Raw genomic sequence first — 24,342 nt, forward strand, 5'->3', positions numbered from 1 at the left:
GGAGACACGCATAAGCGTTCACAATCAGCAGTGAAACCTATGTAACCACACTTTTGAAACTTAACGAGGCAATGATGCTTGCCCCCACGTCATTTTTCATTTGCAAAAGTGGGCTAACCAGTGGTGCCTCACGCTCCCCACAGCCGTGATTTTGACCCGTTTGACTTCTACCTGTACAGACTTCTGAAAGATGAGCTGCATGGTTACAGATTCATTGGTATGGATGAGGTTAAAACAGCTTTAAAAACATGGCTCAAGCAGCAAAACCCTGAATTTTCCCAAACTGGCTTTGATGCCAGGATTCAATGATGGTGTAAACATGTACAAATGCACGGTGACTATGTTGAAAGGAAGTGTTGTGTGGAGGACAGGCAAGCTGTGATCTAACCTAAATCTGCTGTTTCATTATTAATGTTTTTATGATGCAGGAGGTATTACTTTTTGATCCTCTCTCGCACATGCATGTGTGGTGGGGAGAAAGGGGGATGGGGGGGAGGTGGGGGGAGACGGATGACATCAATTATTTAACTATTCACATCACCTCTGATCTGGCCCAACACTTCTGTCCCTGGGACTCCTGTGATATTCGTGCTGTCTCTCAAATGTTGAACAAGATTCTTGAGCACGCCACATCCTCCTTCGAAACTCATTACTCTGCTGCAACAAAAAACAACCTGAAAGCATCTCGTGGTATTGATAATTTAACAGAACAATTTACAAGTCAGACCCTTTCCCAAAAGGTAGTTAGTAATCACCATGGAAATGCAGTATGAAATTATTTCCACTTCTCTCTTACTCATTTTGATTTTCTCTGAACACTGAAATTTAAGACAAAGAACTTTCCATCAATTGCATGTCCAATTCCATTCTTCCAAGAAGAGGTCCCCAGAAGTGGAATCACTTATTTGAAACCATCTATACAGTGATGTAGGTTAAGATCCCACACAGCCTGCAACCACACCCCCTAGTGAGTCACATTTGCGACACACACACACACACACACACACACACACACACACACACACACAAATGCATGGTGCTCATTAGCACTAAAAAGTACTGAAAGATTGGTGATACACTGGTTGTGTAGCATAATGAATAGAGTAAGAGCATCACATGCAGATGATTGAGAGGTGCTACAATTAAGTCTTTATTTAAATGACTGATCTATTCCATTAATTGGTTTAAATGTAACTTTTTTATATCAACTCCTTTGTCACACCACTTTATTGATCATATCAACATTTTAAGTTGTCTTATTTTTCTCTGTATCATTCTTTTCCCACTTGGAAACCTTCTTCTTTGATTTTAAGTAATTTCATGCCTTAATTTTTATTTAATTTCTCTCCATTTATCATTCTATATTTTCGTCCATGTTATTGGTTCAAATCAAATGGCTCTGAGCACTATGGGACTTAACTTCTGAGGTCATCAGTCCCCTAGAAACTAGAACTACTTAAACCTAACTAACCTAAGGACATCACACACATCCATGCCCGAGGCAAGATTCGAACCTGCGACCATAGCAGTCGCAAGGGCCCAGACTGTAGCACCTAGAACTGCTCGGCCACTCCGGCCAGCTCCATGTTATTGCTTTCATTATTTCTAGTCCTCACATTTTGCTTGAATTTCGTTTTACTTATGATCCCTTCTTTCGTTTAAATCTTCCATCTGCATTATTTTTTCCAAAATGCAATAGGAATGTGTGTTTTAAATGTGTGTAAGACAATTACCACACAAAAAATGCACAACTTGTAATGAAAAATACATTTTTGACACCACGGAAGAGTCAATAGAAATATATTATTTCAACTTTTGTATTTTAATTGGTACATTGGCAATTTCACATGTTTGAGTATTATAATCGGTAAATAAATACAATTAAATCCACATTCACAAAAGTTCTGAGTGGAAAAAGAATGATATAAAGAAAAAATGAGAACAAATAAAAAAAAGTTCATATGGTGACTGAAATTATGTGACAAAGGAATAGAAACAAAAAAAAATTATATTTAAACCAAGTAATTGAATAAAAATAATGATAAAATCATTACAATAAGGATTTAAAAATAAGAAAATGTTGGCCACTTAATGAAATTCAAATCCACAATATTCTGCACATGAGGTCCTTCCCCTATCCATTATGCTACAAAACCAGTTCATACATCAGTACTTAATTTAAGCTAATGAGAGTCACGCAAAATTCTGAATGGCTGCGGGATGTGATGCCTATGATCTTAACCTACATCACTGTACAGATAGTTTCAGGAAGTCAATGTCACTGCTGAAGACTTCTTCTTGTTGGTTCAAAGCACCATGCACCACACATTATTTACGTAACATTTGTATAGGAATATGTCTCATTTAGTTTCCAATTTGATATGCATAAGAAAAAAAAACAAAAAAAAAAAAACATAAAAATAAAATCGAAACATCTCAAATGAAATTATGGCACCAACAATACGAATGTCTTTATTACAATGAATAATTATAATTCAAAATCTCACAAAAGACACAGTTGTGAAATATTCAGCGATATATTTCAGCTGTTTGACTGTTGTGGAGAGTACTGGATATTTTTATTTGTCAAGTGCATGTGTAAATAGATCATTTCAGTGTGCAACATTCTCCAGCTAATTTGCAGCAATACTTCAATCCTAAATATACACTTAAAATTACTACAGGCATGCTTTCCTTTCATGTATTTCATTTACTAGTCTAGCATATCAATGCTAAGAAAGTATATTGCCCAACTTGAAATTGCGCATGCATGTGCATGTGAATGCATCACCATCCATCAGTACAGTTTCATAAACTAATTGTTAATTATAAGCTGCTTTGTAGAAGAATGAAAAGTCAAAAATAGATTAAAATAAAATCATACAAATGTTGGGTGTACAACCACTTATATGCAGTTAAAAATTGTGTTAACATTTCTACAAACTATACTTCCTCTAACAATTCATGGAGAAGGTCTAATAACATTCTCATCTGATCAGTACCAAAAAACTATATCAATATGGTAGTGAAAAGTTCTTGGCTGAATGTACATAATGGCATAACGGAAGTACTAAAGGTAACAGCTTACCAAACCAACAGCTGAGGTGGTGTGAGATCAACAGGCACATAAACAAGACTGAGATTGTTGACAGCTTTTGGGTGTCATCCTCCAGACCTGTAGAGGACTCACACTCACACTCTCTCTCTCTCTCTCTCTCTCTCTCTCTCTCTCTCTCTCTCTCTCTGTGTGTGTGTGTGTGTGTGTGTGTGTGTGTGTGTGTGTGTGTGTGTGTGTGTGCTGGGCCTCCAGCTTGTCCAGAGTGAGCACTTGCATTGGGTGGAGTGGGCAGCAACTGCACGAGATAGTAATGTGGTAGCGGTGAATTTGTTTTGGTCACAGAAAAGAGGAGTTGTGCAGCAGAGGAGGGATTTGGAGGAGGTGGTAGAACTGTGGAAGAGGGTAATCATGTCTTTTATACTGGAAGCTTGGCTGTGGATGATGGGTTGCAGGTGTCGGTCAACAGGAGACAAGCTAGTGTCAGTTTTGGCGAGGATGGTAGGCAGATCTCCAGCCAACCCAAGGGCTGACCTGACCCGATGCAAGCATATAAGACACACAAAGCCAAAATATGCTGAACTGAGAGTGGCACATGACAAATTTCACAGAATGGTGGATCCTCCTGCCAGAGGAGGAAACCATGTGCTAAAGAGATTTGTCCTAACTGCAGTCTGATAAGCAGCACTTCCTGAGGTTGGCATGAAGTCTGCCATACCTGTGTGGTTGATTTGAGTGATGACAGTTTGTTCTCTACCCCCTCCAACCATCAGTTTCCACTGAAGCATGATTTGTCTGTCAGATAGCGAAATGATGGTGAGCAAGGGCACAGCAACTCAAGTTACAACACCATCCTGATATCCTTCTTTGGCTACTTTGTCAGCTAAGCCATTTCACTGCATTCTGATGTGTACAGGAACCTAGCAAAAAACCAACACCTTGGAACAATGCTGGACCCACTGTAAAAAATTATGGATGAGGCGAATCAACTGGTGTACTGGATCCGTTTGGTGAATTGCTTGTAGTGAACTGAGACAGAACAGATGAGAAATCTTGTATGGTGATGCCTGTGAATCCACTCCAGCGCCATCATAATGCCATGTGATTCCACATCACAATTTTTAAATTGTTTCAGAAGGTACACTTTGAAAACCCTATCAGGGAATATAGCTGAACAACCAAGGGAATCTGTATAAATAACAATAAACCTGTCATACAAACTTAAAACTGAAGAAACCAATGTCATAAAAAAGTAATTTGGAGTATAAGTTTACTTGTGCAGTGTCAAGATTAAAATCACTCTGGCCCATGAGGATGCCAAGGCAGCAGTTTGTTCCGTAACTGGCTGTGTATTCGGAGGTCAGATATATCCAGATCTTTGAGACAGTCAGTAGCATGTAACCCAAACAGACTGGTCACACAAGGCAAATTTCTGAACTACCGTTCAAAGTTTGGGTAGACTGCCACACTAAATACTAATGAATGAGGTAACACTGAGCTTTTCAGTGCCAGAAAGTGCTGGCGCTGAATCCAGTGTGATGTTTCACCAGCCTCTGCTCACAGACTCTGAACTGGGCTGGTCCAAAACGCTCCAGTCGATAGCCAAATGCCCTCATAGCAGACAATATCTAACTTCGTGAAGCAGGAAAAATGGGCTCATCCATAAACCATACTACCATTATCTAACTGTGACTTCACAAATGCCTTATAGAACTGTAGGAGGAGGGACATGTTGGCTGCCACACATCCCTGCTGAGGCCTATGAAAGTTTTCAATATTTCAAGCCATTTGTTTGCATCTCTTTCACGTTTAGGTGCCAGCTTAATTTTGAGTGAAATATTAGACCCAAAAAGTCCACAGTGTCCATAAAATATAAAACATTGTCCCCCACTGTCAGCTCAGGCTGGATAAACTCAGATTAGCATCGTTAAAATTGATACGAGTAGTTTTCTCTGGCGAGGAGCTAAAACTAGTTTTACTGGCCCAAGCTTCCAGCCTCCTGATAATCAGCTGTAGTCGACTCTTGTTGAAAGATTGGAGGAAGAGTAGAAGAATGCAAAGCTATCCACAAAGAGCACTTAACAGGGCTCCTGACTGCAGATGACATGCCATAGATAGCGAATGCAAACAACATGTCACTGAGTACACTGCCTTGCAGGACTCCATTCTCCTTAACATAGTAATCACACAAGGCATCATCAGCGTGAATCAAAAGTGCCGGTCATTGAGGGAGGACTGGATAAAAAGTGATAGATGTCCACACAGTCCATGTTCATGAAGTAGCAAAGAACGTTGTACCTGCAAGTGGTGTCGTACACTTGTTTTGAGGTCAAAAAACACAGCAACCAAATGGTTCTGGCATAAGAAGGAATCCTGTATCATTGTCTCTAGTTGAATTAAACTGTCAAGAGAAGAATAGGGGCACTCAATATGGCACCTGAAGTGGCACAGGTGACTTCATGATTCAAGGAGCAGATGAGGTAGCAGCCGACTATGTGCTTGAGAGTCTTACTCATACAACTCTTAAGGGCTACAGTCTAGTAACTGTTAGGGTCACTACAAATCTTGTCTGGTTTCCATAATAGAATTAATATTGCCTCCTCCCAAGTCACTGGATACTGTCCATCAAACCAGATCTGATTGTAACAAGATAGAAGCTCCCTTTGGCTCCAGGGATGAGATGACAGAGAATGGCATGATGAATCTGATCCAGTCCTGGAGCAGTGTCTCCGGTCGTTGGCAAAGCTGATCCCAATTCCCACATGGAGAATGGAGGAGTGTAGACCTCATTACACAAGAAGACAAAGACCCGCCTCATCTCCACAGTCCTACAGAACAGCTGGAATGCAGGAGTTTGTCAGGATGATGCAGGGACACTAAGAAAGTAGTCAGCTAATACCTGAGGCATGTCTTTAGGCACGGCCACCAACAACCCATTACTCAACAAGACTATAAGAGGAGGCGTATTGCCCTTGTCTGAAAACCATCTTACTTAGTCCCAAACATGTGACATGGAAGTGGACCGATTTATGGAAGTTGCAAATTCGTTCCAGGAGTTCCTCTAATGTTCTTTTATCACTTTCCTCATAGTGCCGTCTGAAGTCACAAAGGTTTTCTGTAGTTGTAAGGTATTTGAATTTCAACAAAGCTGCACACCTGGCTCTGACTGCTGAGTAACATTCAACATTCCACCACTGGATAGGTAGTTATCTCTGGTGGTTGGTACATTGGTAATGGAATCCGCACCAGTTCATTGGATCTCACAGGTGATATGGTCCACCATCTCCTGGTAACAATCCCATTGTCTGAAGAAGGCCTGCTGACTGTATTGCAACCAATTTGCCCTTTGAACAATCCATATTTATGGTCTCCTGTCAATCACAGTCTGAGTCAATACATGAATGTACTACACCAGAAAGTGGTCACTGGAATGCAAGTCTGTGAAAACTTCCCACTGGACTGTGTCTGCAATAGCTGGGAAGCAAAAACAAAGGAAAATGGCTGAGAGTGACCCTATAGTGCCAAAAAGCACGTCATCTGACCAGAGTTCAATAGCCAGATAAGGTATTTTACGGACTACAAGACACATATTTTTCTTTGAAAAATTGCCTCCAAAATTCAGATGAACCTTACACTGAAATTAATATAAGAATATCCACTTTTTAATTTAAAATTCCCATCAGCCTTAAAAATGGCCATATTTTCGATGCAGAAGGAAACCTCTCTCTATCTGCTAACATTGGATTCAAGTGGCAGCAGGAGTACACCGATGCCACAAACATGAGTTGCATGGATTCAAAAGCTTGCTAACACTGTCTCCCTCTCACCCCACAATTACAAACCCAGAACAGTGACTAGCCTATGGCGTGTCATTGCAGTCTATGGTGCCAGTGAACTTGAACTGAAAGTTCTTTGTGCTATCGGTAACAGTAGAATATTTTTTTTTTTTAGTAGCTAGTTTCGTAATGAAAAAAATAAAAGATAACCATATAACAAATGCAAAAGAATATGGAAACAGAGCAGCTGAGTGTAGAACTTCAGCCATCCACCGACAGAAATAAAAAACCATACACGACTGGCAGGCTAGGAAAGAACAACGGACAAAAATGAGGGAGACTAAATGTGTATGTAGAGGACGGAATGCAAAATGGCCAAAACAAGATTATGACTATTTTCAGATACTTTAAAGGGCAGTTTGGTTTTTAAAACTACAAATTTTTTAGTCTGGCTTTGCAATCTAATAAAAAAATGGTAAAAATGTTATTTTTTTAAATTGCTTAAAAATTAAGGCGTGTCTGTAGTGTCTTAATAGTCCATAAAATATGGTATTAAATGAACACATAATGTGCTTGATATTTTGACGAATGGAGCAAGTTACCTGAGACACACACACAATTGTGTGCATTCAAGTCACCCACAAGGAGGGATGGGCAGAGGAGTTCCCGGAAGCACTCTGTTGTTGCAGCTACATCCAATGGTTCACGAGGTGGAGTATATAAAGAACACAATGTGATTTTAACTGGTGTGAAAACTGGCAACTGTCATCACCAAAAACAGCCACTCCACCCTTAGCCTTTTCTCCAGTATTATCATCCTTCCTGTAGGAACGATAGCCCCTTAACTTAGGTGTGTCTGTGACTCGTAAGCAGATGTAGAATGGTCTCTCTCTCTCCCTCTTCCAAATGTGATTGGTGTCCATTTAAGTTCTACTGTGACACAGAAATCATTGGGGCAGCCACTGACCAGAAAAGTGGGTGTTGGTGGGAAGGATCCAGATGGCACAGGCCTGTGAAGCAGTCATTGAAATGAAGAATGTTGTGTGGATGGCGTGCTCAGCAACAGAGAGGTGCATCTGTTTCTTCGCTTCAGTTTGTTGGTCGCCATTCATGCAGACAGCAGTTTGTTGGGTATCATGCACACGGTAGAATGCAGTAGAATGCAGCACAACGGTTGCAGCTTAGCTTGTTCATCACATGACTAGTTTGATGGGATACGTGATGCTTGTGACCAGACTGGAGTAGGTGGTGGTGGTGGAAGGATCTATGGGACAAGTCTTGCATCTGGGTCTATTATAAGGATATGAGCAAAGAAGCAAGGGGCTGGGAGTAAGAGTTGTGTAGGGATCAATGAGGATATTGTGTAGGTTCAGTGGGTGACACAAATGATACAGTGGGAGGGGTGGAAGGATAGTAGATAGGACATTCCTCATTTCAGTGCACGATGAGAGGTTGTTGAAACCCTTGCGGAGAATGCAATTCAGTTGCTCCAGTCTAGTGGTACTTAGTCATGAGGGTAATGCTCCTCTGTGGCCAGACAGTGGGACTTTGGGAGGTCTTGGATGACTGGAGAGACAAGTCACCTTCCTTGGTGTTGACCTCAGAGATGGCTACATCAGTACCTCTGTCCATAACAAACCTACCAACCACCAGCAATACCTCCACTTCGACAGCTGCCATCCATTCCAGTCCCCTCTGTACAGCCCAGCCACCCATGGCTGTCACATCTGTAGTGACAAGCACTCCCTCTCGGACTATACCGAGCTTCTCACTGAGGCCTTCACAGTGATCATTACCCTCCCTTCCTTGTACAAAAACAAATCTCCCATGCCTTACCTCTCCTGTCACCTACCATCTCACAAAATCCCAATGTCCATCTACAGAGGAGCATTCACCTCTGTCGACCCTCCCACAACAGTTTTCTGCCACCCTCCAAACCTACACAATATCCTCTTCCATCCTACACAACTCCTTGCCTCATGGCTCATATCCTTGCAATTAACCTGGATGCAAGATCTGTCCCGTACATCTTCCACAACCACCTACTCCAGTCTAGTCACAGGCATCACCTATCCCATCAAAGGAAGGGCTACTTGTGAAACCAGTCATGTGATCTACAAGTTAAACTGCAACCGCTGTGTTGCATTCTACATGGGCAAGACAACCAACAAGCTGTCTGCACGCATGAATGGCCACTGACAATCTATGGACAAGAAACAGCTGGACCACCCAGTTGTTAAGCACACTGCCCAACACAACATTCTTTATCTCAGTGATTGCTTCACAGGCTTGGGCCATCTGGATCCTTCCCACCAACACCAGCTTTTCGAAAATTCGCAGATGGGAACTTTCCCTGCAATATATCATACATTCCCATAGCCCTCATAGGCTCAACCTTGGGTAGTCATTGTCCTTACTCATCTAGCCCCTTTTCTGTTCTCATTCCAGAGCACACAAAGTCCTCTATTCCACCCGTGCTCTCACAGTCTGAATGTCTTCGGTCTTCCATTAACAAACCCATTCCTGCCCTTCTTCTAACCTCCCAACTGCACCTGACTGCCCTGCCCTCTCTCCACTTCATCCCCGTATGCTCCCACAAGCAGCACTTTACCGCCCCATCCTTCTCCTTACCCCCCACCACCTGGTTGCTCCTCCCATTATGCACTGCTGCTCGCAGTGTGGCCTCGGCTGCCACAGGCTGCAGTCTCATGAGTGTGTGTGAGGGCGGGGGAGGGGGGGGGGGGGGAGGAGTAGGAGTAGGAGTAGGAGTAGGAGGAGGAGGAGGAGGAGGAGGGGGGGGAGGGGGGGGGGGTCTGTTTCTGAAGAAAGGCCTCATTGGCTGAAAACTTATTTTCTGAAAGTCTTTTTGCTGTGCCTATCTTCAACTCAGCACCTTCGCTATATGGTGAGTAGGTTTGCACATCAGGTGCCCCAAAGGTTGACACTAGAGACTGTCTTACCTCAACAGCCAGTCACCCCATTAATTCATAGCACACCTAGAGCCCCTTTTTTTCTTTTTCTTTTTTTAGGTGTGTACCTTCCTTGCAGTCCAGGTAGTGAAGCCAAGGCCCCCATTCTCAGAAACACACAACGTTCTACACCTACACCTGATGATGGTCCCCTGAAGTATGCCTAGAGTTTCCCATAGAAAATGTCCGGCAGTACTGGCCAGTCCTCAGCTTTGTCACCATACATGAATCCAACCACTGCTGGTGGAGCTCTCTGAGAAACACACAGCCTTCCTTTCCCTAATTTCTTCATCAGACCCCTCTGGCCTGGGCTACTTTGCCAGTAACTATGCTACTGCCAGCATAGCCCTCACCATTCCTGACACATGCAAACCCTGCCATCCGGCATCAAAGGTGCATCCGATATGGCAGTGTCCCCCAGAAGGGGAAGTTATGGGATGGATAAGTGGGAGCGTGTGACAATCATGGCTGGACAGAGGTATGAACTGAGAGATGCAAAGTTCACTGTTGGATTTGTGTTGGATATGGTTGGAGGGGTTGATAGCAAAAGAGGGTTCCTACTTTTGGAATCAGGAGGAGGAGAGCAGTTCTTTGTCAAATGTAGCATGATTCAACTATGGTGTGGTGCTGAATGTGAGGCTTTTGGATAGGACTGGCTCACACAGTGTGACACAAATAAATTCAAGTGCTTGTTCACTCAATGTTACTTCACTATGCTCTGATGCAACACTGATGACAAGTCTTCCATATTCCTCCAGCAATACAGACTACTGTAGTGTCTGGATTCTTGCTGGCTGTTTACAGAGTAATACACCTGAAGTTGGTTCCATGTATTAGACTTGTACTTGTGTTCAATACATGTGATGTTGTGCCAAATAACAACATTGGTAACAAGACCATACAAATCCACAGTGTTGCATAATGGACACAGGCAAGCGACAGCAGCAATAGATGACCATACAACAGCAGCAAATGGCTTTGTTACAACAACCATTTGGTGCTCACAAGAAGCGGCACCAGCAGTACATGGCCTTGATGAATCATTGTCATCATGATCATCATCATTAGCAGCAGCAGCAGCAGTTTCAACAGTTAGTAGTGTTGGCAACCACTCCTGGCAAAACCTGCAGTTCCACAGTTCCTGTCATTTCAAGATGGTACTGATGGCTAGGAAATGAGTAACCATCAACTACACTATTATTTTGCCTCGTTCTAAGTAAACAATCATGATCATGAGAAATTATTCTTCTCATCTTTGTTATCACAGGGCTTGGTGTGTGTTTTTCGAAAACCTAAACCTGCTTATGATACCAATAAGTTGTGATTCTCCAGGATCTAAGACATGCACTAAAGTTTTTAAATCTGTCTTTCGATGAAGTTTTCAGAATGGCACAGTTTTGAGTTCTCTCAAGAAACTGAAAAATAATGGCGAACACATACTGAAGTTTCCACAGGTGTCAGGAAGTTTCAAAAACAATCAGCTTGGGTGGTGCGGAAGTAGCCTGCAGTTAGGGATAGAAATTGTAAATAGTAGTGTTCATGATAAGATCATACAATATTTGTGCTAATTATTCTGTGAACCCTTAAACTACACTTTCTTCTGCTGATCCCTTCAATTTTCATTTTACTGCATCATTCTCGGAATGGATGTTGATTCAATCACTTTTTATGGACAGCACAACCCATATTTGACTTTACACGGGACTAATTATGGTAATCATAGCAATTAATGAAACCACACTGCAGTTGTAAAAAAGTTGAAGGGCTTATACGAGAAACAGTAGATGAGAAGGGAGTGAGAGTGTGTTGTAGCTTATATGATGTTATACAATCTGTACTTTGAGTAAGCAGTTAAGGAAACCAAGGAGAAATTTGGAAAGGGAATCCAAGTTCCAGGAGAAGAATTAAAAACTTTGTTGTTTGCTGATGTCATTGTAATTCCATCAGAGACAGCTAAGGATTTTGGAACATTGCTCACCTGCAATTTCATATTCTGTCCTTTGTGCCTCTTTGGCAGAAGGTCACAATACTGCTGAAAACCAGTTTTGTGGAAAGTTGTCCAATAATGTACACCAAAACAGGTTAAATGAATTTTACTATCTTTTGCATTTATTGCCTCTGAAATGATGACTAACTGCAGATCTTCCATAAAAGTTTATTATAGGTAACCAACTCTCCAATCCCAAACAATAGTGCAACAGTGACTATGTAATCACAGTGTAATTCAGTACACACAGAGTGACGGAGTAACAGTCATAATATTCTTGGTGCATGGTGCACAGAGTTTGTTGACACATTCTGTTTCCAAAAATGCAACATAAACACACTGTCTTTCATAATGTTGACACAATCAAGCAGCTTAATGCTTCTGACAAGTGAAAGGTAGTACATGTCCCTACAAAGTTGTTGATTGTATGGAAACAAACAACGGATTTTAATGAAGATGTTACATGTACAGACTTTTGATAATATTAATACGGAGATGTTGATCGTGTGAGAGCTTTCTGCTAACTTCCCACCACATTGGCATTCCTTGAGTTAATTCTGGTGATTTACTGAATATTTTGTGGTGGAGTCAGTCTTATAAAGACTGGTGCACAAATATTTGCCGATTTCAGAACCTACAAAATAAACTGAAAAATGGCTAGGTTAAATTTTATGGCTTTGGATGGACTATATACTTAACCTACAACCCGGCCTTCAAAATACGTTGCAGGTTAGAGAATTAGAATAGTTCTTGACACTATTTTATGTATCCACATTGGAAATACCAGAACTACAAGTACGGCAGCCATATTTAAATTTATAATGCTTTACATTAATTTTATCAATTTTTTTTTCATTAGGATCTTAACTGCTGAATGAAGGGTGTCATTTGTACAGAAAACTTAAGTCTACAAAAGTGTAAAGGATATCCTTGGAGCCTACCAAGTACCAGAAGTATGGCACAGACAAAAATAGTTAAGTGTGGCTTAAAACAAATACAATGGAAAATCCAGGATAGAACATAACAATATTATGAGAAGGAAAGTTGCTACTCACCATATAGCGGAGAGGCTCATCAACAACACACACACACACACACACACACACACACACACACACACAAATGCCGCTCTCACACATGACTCGTGTGTGTGTGTGTGTGTGTGTGTGTGTGTGTGTGTGTGTGTGTGTGTGTGTGTGTGTGTGTATTGTTGACGGAGGCCTTAATGGCCAAAAGCTTTAATTGTGAGAGTCTTTTTGTTGCACCTAACTGCGAGTCAGCATCTCTGCTATATGGTGAGTAGCAACTTTTCTTCTCACAATATTGTTAAAACAAATACAAATATCTAAAACAAATACAAATATCTCTCAACTTAATTGCTTTCCAGCAAATCAAAAGATGTTCTCAGATAGAGTGAAATGTGTACTTTAGATTGAACAGTGTTAATATTTTAGATTGTGCTGATTAGCACAAGATGTTTTCCCATTACACTTTGTTCTCATAACTTCAATTACTTATAACTTTTAATCAAGAAAGTTTCCAGTCAGTCTAAATATATTATTACCATCAATGGATCACCAATTACCAGAACAACAACATTATGTACCCACCACTCATACACAATGTATGTAATTAATTTTCAATGAAAATTGGAGAAAAAAAACCAGTAATTTATGAGGCACAGAAGCATAACAGATTGGAATAATTCAACTCGCTATGTCAAAATTTGGAACTGCAGTGGAACGGAATGGTCAGCATCTTAAAAACAGATTCTAATATGAACATGAATAAAAGAAAAATAGGACAATGTCAGAGAGTCAGAGTTAAAAGGGAACAGATTAGAAAATTTGGCACTAAAAGTAGAACATGAGTTCTGTACATTGTACAGGAAAGTAACTGATGGATCAGGTAGGGAAGATATAAAATGCAGACTGGCAAGAAAATAATTTCCAAAGAAAGAGTAATTTTTTAACATCTAAGATGAATTTAAGTATGCGGAAAGCTTTTCTGATTGTATTTGTACAGAGTGTAACGTTGTATGGAAGTTAAATGTGGATGATAAGCAATTCAGACAAGAAGATAGAATCTTTTGTAATGTGCTGCTAAGAATGCTGAAAACTAGATGGGTAAATCAAATATCAAATGAGGAGCCACTGAATCAAAGGGAGGGAAAAAAATTTATGGTGCAACTTGATCATTAGAAGGGACTGATTGATAGGATACATCCTGAGACATCAAGTACTTGTCCATATGGTGATGGAAGGAGAAGGAAGGGGGGGGGGGGGGAGAGAGAGAGAGAGAGAGAGAGAGAGAGAGAGAGAGAGAGAGAGAGAGAGAGAGAGAGAGTGTGTGTGTGTGTGTGTGTGTGTGTGTGTGTGTGTGTGTGTGTGTGTGTGTAAGGGAGGGGGAGGGGATGTTGATTTGGGGAGGGAGCAACAATCATAGAGGGAGACCAAGGCTTGAATATGAGGTCTGTTCAAAAAATTCTGCAACTTTGTCCACAATTTTTTTTTTTTTTTTTTTACGCATACCTTTTATTTATTGTTTGAGGTCTCCTTTGAAATACTCTCCTCCACAAATGGTACACCACTCCAAATGCTGTTTCCACTTCCAGAAGCAGTCTTGGTACACCTCTTCCCAGATCGCGCAAACCGCCATCTGTGAATTTTCTTCTGTCTCGTCTGTCATCATACATCTTCGTTCTTTGGAAGCAGTTTTCAACTTTGGAGAAAAAAAAAGTCCACAGAAGCCAGGTCTGGAGAGTGCATAGGATGAGGCAGCACAGTGATTTTGTTTTTTGTGCAACAGTCATGTAGCAACAGGGATGAATGTGTGGGTGCGTTATTGTGATGCAAGAGCCATGAACTGTCTCACCGCCTCTCTGGCCATTTCCTTCACATGTGACCCAAGTGAAATGTTACATTCTTCTGCAAACTCTTGAAAAGTCAGTCTTTGATTGGCATTCACTATTTTGTTGACATTCCTGACACGAGTGTCATCGGTAGATGTTGAAGGGCGTGCTGAACGGTCATCTTAATCTTCTGTCCAGCCATTTTTAAACTGTGTGAACCATTTGTAACGCTAACTTTGGCTTAAGCACTCATCACTATAGGTTTCCAGGATCATTTGGTGTGTCTCTATAAAGGTATTCTTAAGTTTCATACAAAATTTAATGCAGATGCATTGCTCCCTTAACTTCGCCATCTCAAAATTCGCGAACTGTGGGACACAATGTTCTACTCAATACAGCATTGAATAATAACTAACAGACATATCACAATGAAACTTCTGACAGTACACATTAAACAAAAGTGTGTGCAGCTTGCCAACCGCATTTTTCTCCAGCACACCGTTGGCACAAAATTATGAATGTTCCAGAATTTTTTGAACAGACCTCATACAGTATGCACGTTCAAGTGCAGGTAGGTTGTAGTAGTTCATCAAATAAGAAGAGGCTTGCACCGGAAAGACTAGCATGGAAAGCTCCATCAAACCAATCCTCTGACTGTAGACCACCAACAACAACAGTAAATAAAGCATTTCAAATGTACCTCGAGGTTTGTGTAATCAGAAGTCAGCAGATAACATTGCTGCCAACTGTAATAAAACTAACTGCACTGAAACCTAATCTGGGTTATGCTGTACATAATCTAACATGTTATCCATTGGGCCAAAAGACAACAGTGATTTTTGCAATTTCAACTGATTTCCAACAGAACACGTACTAATGCCTAATTAATTCATCTCTGTAGCAATAAACATAAATAATGTTAATAAGTAATACATTTCTTGACTATAAGAACACATTAAAATATAATATCTGTCCCACTTCATCAGCTACCATGTCTTGTCACCTGCTTGTTAATAATTGACCAGAAGGCAAATAAGTGACTATTAAAAAGGAATGATTGGCAATACTGGTCAAACAGTGGTGTGGTATGCTATGTGCAATTGTTATACAAATTTGACTCAATATGTAGGAGTTTAAATAACATTTTGTATTAAATGGCAATCCAAAGCATCACACTTGGTATTCACCCACAAAAATGCTGGCTGCCAGATAGTGATCACCAATGTAGAATCACATCAGCAATGTGGCCATCAATGTAGGACAATGGGTGAGTCACATGCTTTCATTACTAAAGAATTGATCATACATTTTGTTACCTACACATCATCTTCAACTTTTTAGGACATTCCAGAGCAAATGGCACTTACAAGCTGTGTTTGTTATTACTGGCAGGTAGTCAACAATTCTCTGTGTGTGTAGTGTAACAACAGCATGCTCCCTCTGAGGCAGTTCCTTTCAGTTTGTGATCAAGATTGATTGCGGGATGCACTGATGTTGACAACATGTTTAAAAGTTATGAGCTAGACTGACAATCTCGCAGTAATGTATATATCCATAGATACTGTATGTGCACCCACATTGCCACTCTGCACAAAATTATAATGGCAGTGTATTCTAATAATTTAAACAATCACAACAACAAAAGTGGGCAGAACATTATGTGCCTAGAGTATGCCATCATCATGTGCTAAGTACAACACTGAGTTTGAAATTTACCAACATTTAGAAACTTTAAGAATTAACTTAATTTTGTGAGAGGGGTCGGGGGTTGAGTGGGTGTTTAAGAGAGCACTCAAGTACAGAGTAAATACAATATTTGTTAAAATAATACTCGCTCATTCTTATCCATGTCCACCTGCTTATTCACACTATCACTATCGTGCCAGTAATTTAAACTACGAAGGACCTCAAATTCTGTACCGCTTTTATCTCAAAGTTTGCTAACACAGAGGGCAGATCTGTAGGTAAATTAGTGACCACACTTCTGTCTGAACATAAAACACAGTTAATTAAAATGTGGTGCACTGTGCTCAGTTTGCCAGAAGCACCACACACTAGAGTGTCCCCTTGCTGGAGTAAGAAGACAAGAATCGTTGGACTGGGACCAAATGCCCACCTGCAGGAGAAAGAGTGACATTATCTCATCTATGTGGCTGGAAGGTGATACACCACAGCAAAACTGTTGACTTTAATACCTGCAATGTGGTATCTGTTACTTCCAGCCACTAATCTGCCCATCTATGCATGACTCTGTAACTCAACAAGTATTTATTCATTAGTAGAAACATACAAATTTTGTGGAAGTTGTCAGTTGTTGGTACAATGTTTCTTAGTAAATAAACATACATGGATTCTTACAATTTTTATAGCTCTTATAATTACAATTACAATAATTATAATAATGGTGGTATAGTGTTGTTTAACATATGGTATATTCATTAACATTAAGTGGTTGTCTAAAATTATTCTAAATATTTTGCTTAATACATGTTTTTCACTTTTGACTATGGGGTTCATTGGTATACTATTCTGTGTTTTTTTGCTTGTTTTTCCTCTTTAAGTATAAGCTGTGGCTGAATCTAGTTTCATCGTCATGCATGAAGCTGTTTTTAGTACACAGATGAATATTTTTTCTTATGTACATTCTAGTCTGGAAAATGAATGCACATGGGATGATCAGACTTTCTGGCTTTTTGAATAAATGAGTACAAGTGGCACTATTGTTATTATCCATGCACCACTTTTCTGTACCTTGAAGACAGTCCAAATATTCCCCGCACTTGCTCCCCAAAACATCATTCCATAACTGAGGATTGAAAGTGTGTACCTAAAATAGGTCTCTTTAAGGCACATTGGTGCCAGTACTCACAAAGTATAACATGCTGTGGATAGTCTCTTTGCCGGAGCTTGTACATGTTCTGTCCCTTTCAACTGACAGTCTACATTCAACCCCAAGAATTTGGCGTCTGTTAGCACATTCTAAAACAAACAATGGAAGATCCAGGATGAAATAATGGCAATTTTATGAAGACAGATTGCAACTCACCATATAGAGGAGAGACTGTTTGCAGACGAGCACAGTAAAAAGACACCTATTCATTTGAACTTTAAGCCAAAAGGCCTTCTTCTAAAGTTGGGGAAACACGCACACAAATGCACACACGCACACGCACGCGCGCGTGCGCGACCACTGTCTCGCCACTAAGCTGGACATCTAGGATAGGGAAAGGTGCTGTGCTGCTTGTAGGAGCCTGCACAGATGTACTGAGGACAAGGTAGAGGTGATAGGTGCTAAGGGAGGAAGTGGCAGGGGGGGGGGGGGGGTGGAGGTCTTAGGGGGGCAGAGTTAGTAAAAAGCAAGAAAGAAGCAGAGGAGGGGAAAAGACTAGTGGGTGCACTGGTGGAATAGAATACTGTATAGTGCTGGCATGGGAGCACAACAGGGGATAGGTGGGTGAAGGACAGTGATAAGCAAATGCTGAGGCCAAGGAGGTTATGAGAATGTAAGCTTTATTGCAGTGAGAATTCTCATCTGTACAATAGAGAAAATTTGGTATTGGCAAGAAAGATCAAGATTACACAGCAGTCATTGTAGTGAATCACACTGTGTTGGGCAGCATGTTTAGCAACTGGGTGGTCTAGTTATTCTCTACCCCTTGCCTCATGCCTCATATCCCTGAAATGAACCTACATGCAAGACCTGCCCAAAATAGCCTACCACCATGACCTACTCCAGTCCAGGCACAGGGATCAACTATCCCATGAAAGGCAGGGCTACCTGTGAAAGCAGTCATGTGATCTACAAACTATACTGCAACCATTGTGATGCTTTCTACGTGTGCATAGCAACCAACAATCAGTCTGTCCCTTTGAATGGTCACCGACAAACTGTGCCCAAGAAACAGCTGGACCACCCAGTTGTTGAACATGCTGCCCAAAACAATGTGCTTTACCTCAATGACTGCTTCACAGTATGTGCCATCTGAATCCTTCCTATGAACACCAGCTTTTCTGAACTGTGCAACTGCAATATATCCCACATTCCTGTACCCCCCCCCCCCCCCCACCCCACACCCTCCCCCGGCCTCACAGTTCTGTAGTCCCTGTCCTTCATCCACCTATCCATTCCTTGCCACCATTTCAGCACTGCATAGCCTTCTATCCACCAACACAGGACCCCTATACTGTCCCTGCATGCTCCCAAAAGCAGCACGATACCTTCCCCTACCTCTACCCTGCTATTCCTCCCCCTCGCAATCCCAAACTCAATTCTTACTCCTACCCTCACTACCCAAGGATTGCTTCTTCCACCAAGTCCAGTTGGCTATATGCAGCCCAGCCTCAGTGGTGAGAGAGAGTGGTCATGTGTGTGAGTTACGATTGCATGAATGTGTAAGGTGTTTTCTACTTTAGAAGGAGGTCTTTTGGGTGAAAGCTCAAATGTCTAGCTATGATGTTATGGGTGTCTGCAACTCAGCACCTACTCTCTGTGGTGAAAAGCAATTTATTCTATTCATAATACACACATTCTAATCCACAATCATTAATTATTAATACTGCATAATCGTGTTTTAATTCCACATTAGTACATACAATGACTGAAGTTACTTTATAAGGGTGTATATGTAAACAAGGAAAAAACTTCCTGAATTTCCTGGTTAAAAATACAATTTTTCCTGGACGAAGATATGCTACACTCCTACTGAAAATATGTTGGTTTTTTTCCCATGTTAAGTGTCACTATACTTGTCCTCAGAGCTGTAAAACTTATCAATTCTTTAAATAGTTAAGGTATTATACACTGGCATAGAACATACTGGCAAGTTAGGAAATTAAACCCAGCAAAAACAATGCACTTTCTTATGTGCACTTACAGAGCACATTTTCATATTACAAAAGCATAAATATGAATTCTATCAAATACAGCACGGTAGCTCGCAAAGAACCAAAATCAAGATTGCAATGTGCTTTTGTCAGTTCATGTCATGATCTCACCAGCCAAAGGCAGCTGATATTCAGAGCATAGAACACTTGATGTAGTCAGCTAATGGCAACGCCATTGCTAAGTAGCATGAACACACAGATAGGGAAAGTTATTGGCTTAAATTAATTTACATACATCTAGCTACAAGGAGAGCTAAGCTATCACATATAATACTGTTCATCAAAAATTTTTTTGTTTTTCTTTTTTCCTTAGTATCGGGTTAGACGGAGCCTAAGAGCACAGCTTGAATTGCAGCAGCTGAATATTCCCAACAAGCACAGTTATAAATTTCACTGCTGTACCACAGTCTAATACATACAGTCGTGACACTCTCACTGATTTTTGTTATACACTGCGACAACAGCGCCCCAAGTGGTGGAGAAGCTACGCTGCTGAATACGGTATTCAGTAAATGTAAACAGTATTGTTTATATTCATTTTTAACATGGTTTTTACGAAAGGCAGCATATGTAGCGCAATCAGTTGCAGTAATAATGGGAAGAAGGCACCACATTTGTCATTCTTCAGGTTTCCTAAGGACCCCGAGAGGTATGAAACTTCACATTAGAGCACTCTTTATTTACGATTTTTTTCTAAACTGTATTGAATTACTGATTTGTTTTTCTTTTTTAGGAGCAATAAATGGTTAGTAAACAGCAAAAGACAGGACCTGCTGCAAAAAGATGTCCTTTCTTTGCGCAATAACGTGAAGTTTTGTGCATTACATTTCGAGTCAAACCATTTCATTAGCGCGGAAAAGAAGACATTGGTATGGAATGCAGTTCCTACGTTATTTGGCGTGCTGAATAAGCCGCAACCAGTGACGATGAAGAGAAAATTGCCATACAAACGTGAAGGTGTTACTGCTAAAACAAAACTGTTTCCTGACCCAGAAGAAGCAGCTACCACAAATGTTCCTACACGAGAGATATATAAAATCACTAACAACGGAATCTGCAACACAGACATCTTTTGAAGATGAAATGCTTAGATTACGTGAAATTATTTGCGTGTTGGAAAACCGTGTGAAATACATAAATGTGCAAATCATTAGACTTTGTACAAAATTACTACATGACAAGGAAAGTGCCCATCGTAAGAATAAACTGCAACCGCAATGTCACAGGACACAAGTACAAAAGGACAAGCTCAGTTTAAAAAGTACTGGTTCCAAGTACTTGAAAAGAGATGCTCTCAATTTATTGATAAGCCAAATCAGTATACCACTGAAGTGAAAACGTGGTGCAAGATGGAAATATGAAACTAAATTATTTGCACTTAATTTGTTGTATGGTACTCAGGCATACAGGTTTTTATCACACTGTTTTAGCCTTTTATCAGTACGTACCTTACAAAGGTATATGGAAGATATAGAATTAAATTGTTGAATAAATAATAATATATTTCATCTTTTAAGGCAGAAAGTGCAGCAGTTACCAAAAACTGATATAAATGTTACTTTGTCTATGGATGAGATGTCACTAATGGAAAATCTGATATATGACAGCTCTAGGGATCGTGTTATTGGATTTGAAGACACGGGTTTCATATGTACATCTGTGGTTGCCAATACTGCATTAGTTATAATGATTAATGGCATATTCTCAAATTTTAAACAGCCATTGGTATATTATTTCTCTAAAGGACCAGTAGGAGCCACCCATCTGACGCGCATATTTTTTGAATTTGTTAAAATACTCACAGAGATTGGTTTGGTTGTAAAAACACGTGTCACTGACCAAGGCTCGAATTTTGTGGAGTGGAGGCACAGAGTGGGCATCACACCAGTTAATCCATGCTTAGTACACGAAGGGAGTAAGACCTACTTTTTTATGACACCCCACACTTGATAAAAAGCATACGTAATAATTTATTCAGGTATAACATTACCCACACAACATATGAAGGATGGATTGGCACTGATTCATGGAAGGACATTTGTCAGTTGTACTCAAGTGATTATGGAAGGAAGTACAAGTTGGCCCCCAAGCCCACTAAAAGAGCTGGCCAACTGCTAGCATTTTCAAAAATGAAGGTAAGCACTGCAGTTTGTGTGTTGAGTCATTCAGTAGCAGCAGGCATTGAGACACTTGTTACTTGTAGCACCATATCATCATCTGCTACTGCTACTGCAGATTTTTGCCAAAACGTAAACAATATTTCTGACATATTTACTGCACATTGTGTTAAAGGGCCTGCATCCTTAAGGATCTTCATTAAAAGTGCCTTTTACATTATTAAATTCAGGAATCAAGACTTAGTCTGTCGGAGCAAGAGAAGAAATAAAAAAGTGATGAAGCTGGCTCATTTGGGTTGCTAAAGTGTTAGGACTGACTCATTCATTTAATTTTATTTTGGTTAAATGTATCAATGGGATATAATAAAGTTTTAAAACAATCATGCTTTTTATTGAGATAACCTGATACCACAAAGAATAAGTTGGAAATTGTATTTTTGGAAGCAGGCATCCTGCAAAGCAGAACGTAATGAAAAGTGATGTGTCGCTTCATTTTTACACAAGGAAGAGCACCTATATACTTGATATGTGGGATACACAGCGTGTATTCTCTTACATTCAGTGGAATAAGTGCGATTGTATGCTACTACTTAATTATTTCTTCAAGAATATGTTGCAGCTTATGTCACTTCATTCTATAGTTCGTGCTCTGTTTATTTATATTTCACGATCATTTATGTCTCTCACTGTTCTCATAACACTTGTGACGCAAAAATATACTAACTATTTTGTAAATTATGTACAAAACGAATTAAAAAACAAACATTATTTTTACATCGCATCTGCCATCAGAGGAAGGCGAGCTTTCTGGCTGCTAGGGGCACTAGTGTCACTTGAACTGTCAAATGGCAACAACTTTCACAGCAGTGAGTGTCGCGACTGTGGCTGTACACCAAACATTTTGTGGTTTACCTGGCTGAATAAATATTCTGTCAAGCACTTTGAGTTTTCCATACAAAGGCCAAAATATGTATGCAGTTTCTCAAGAACTTTTTTTTTTTTTTTTTTTTTTTTTTTTTTTTTTTTTTTTAAGGGCAATTATATTTTTTGCCATTCTTACTGCATAATTTGTAATCTAGGAAAGAATTAAAATAAATACAAAAAGCTAGCCTTGAAGTTTGGTATTTTTTTGTGTTTCAACCTTTAAGATAAATCAAATGCAAATGTGCCAGTAAAATTTTAAATAATAGCATAAATGGCTCGCCTTCTGGGCCTGAAATGTATCTACATGGTTGGTGCTCAGTATTATGTTTTGAATGACAGTTTTTTTGTTGTGGTTTTAGGGTGCACAACTACAATGGTCATTAGCGCCTAGACTAAGTTAGGAATGCACTGCGAGGCACAAGGTTAAAACAGCAACTAAAAGGGACAACACTATAAAAGACATATTAACAGGCATAGTATTTTTTTTAAAAAAAAGCAGCATAATCAAATGTCCTTGGACAGGTTTGTCAGGTGGATAAAACGAAGAACGCGAGAAGCTGCTCCTGGTTCATCCGCTAGAATGGCATCCAGAGTACATGGCAGGCCAAGATAAATGCGCAGTGTATTAAAATTCGGACAGGATGTTAAAATGTGGCGAACCGTCAGCAACTGCCCACACGGGCAGAACGGCACCGGCGCAGCTGTCAGCAGATGGCGATGGCTGAACAGGCAGTGTCCAATTCGTAACCGGGCCATAACGACCTCCTCCCACTGAGAAGGGCGTGAAGAGGTCGTCCAAGCCGTGGAAAGAGGTTTCAAGGCCCAAAGCTTGTTGTCGGTTTAGTGTAGCCCAATCGGCATGCCACAGCGATAAAATGCGCTGACAAATGACTCTGCTACAATCGGATGAAGGGACACAACAAGAAGCTGTCCGAGGCTGGAGAACCGCAGCCTTGGCCATGGCATCTGCAGTTTCGTTCCCAGGGATACCGACATGGCCAGGAACCCACATAAAAGTAACCGGAAAACTGTCATCTGCCAGCTGCTGAAGAGCGTTGGATCCGGTGTACGAAAGGGTGAACCGGATACGGATCACTGAGGCTCTGGATGGCGCCCAGGGAATTGGAGCAGATGACATAAGCAGAATGTTGGTGGCGGCAAATGTAAAGAACAGCCTGGTAGTGGGCAAATAGCTCAGCTGTGAAGACCGAACAATGGCCATGGAGCCGGTATTTGAAACTGTGTGCCCCAACAATAAAAGAACATCCAACACTGTCATTGGTCTTAGAGCCATCTGTATAAATGAAGATCATATTAATGAACTTCGAACGAAGTTCGACAAACTGGGAGCGGTATACTGAAGCTGGGGTAACCTCCTTTGGGAGCGAGCTGAGGTCAAGGTGAACGTGAACCTGAGCCTGGAGCCAAGGCGGTGTTTGGCTCTCGCCCACTCGAAAGGTTGCAGGGAGTGAAAAATCAAGGTGCTGAAGGAGGCGACGAAAGCGAACTCCAGGGGGTAGCAGGGCAGATACATACAACCCGTATTGACGGTCGAGAGAGTCGTCAAAAAAGGAATGATAAGATGGGTGGTCGAGCATTGACAATAGCCGACAGGCATACCGACAAAGCAGTATATCGCGCCGGTAGGTTAGTGGCAATTCACCGGCTTCAGCATGAAGACTCTTGACGAGACTAGTATAGAACGCTCCAATCGCAAAATGTAAACCCCGATGTTGTATAGAGTTGAGGCAGCATAAGATGGACTACTGTGCAGAGGAG

General features: G+C 40.7%; 1 protein-coding gene across 1 annotated transcript in view; it reads right to left on the reverse strand.

Moving 5' to 3' along the window:
• Positions 1-537: 537 nt before the first annotated feature.
• Positions 538-24,342, reverse strand: part of LOC126482226 (G-box-binding factor-like) — a 223,673-nt gene continuing 199,868 nt past the window's right edge. Inside the window, exon 5 of the mRNA XM_050106204.1 lies at positions 538-657. Coding sequence (XP_049962161.1) covers positions 538-657 — 120 coding nt within the window. The remainder of the gene's footprint in view (positions 658-24,342) is intronic.

Source organism: Schistocerca serialis, chromosome 5 (genome assembly GCF_023864345.2).
Source record: "Schistocerca serialis cubense isolate TAMUIC-IGC-003099 chromosome 5, iqSchSeri2.2, whole genome shotgun sequence".
Lineage (NCBI taxonomy): Eukaryota > Metazoa > Arthropoda > Insecta > Orthoptera > Acrididae > Schistocerca > Schistocerca serialis.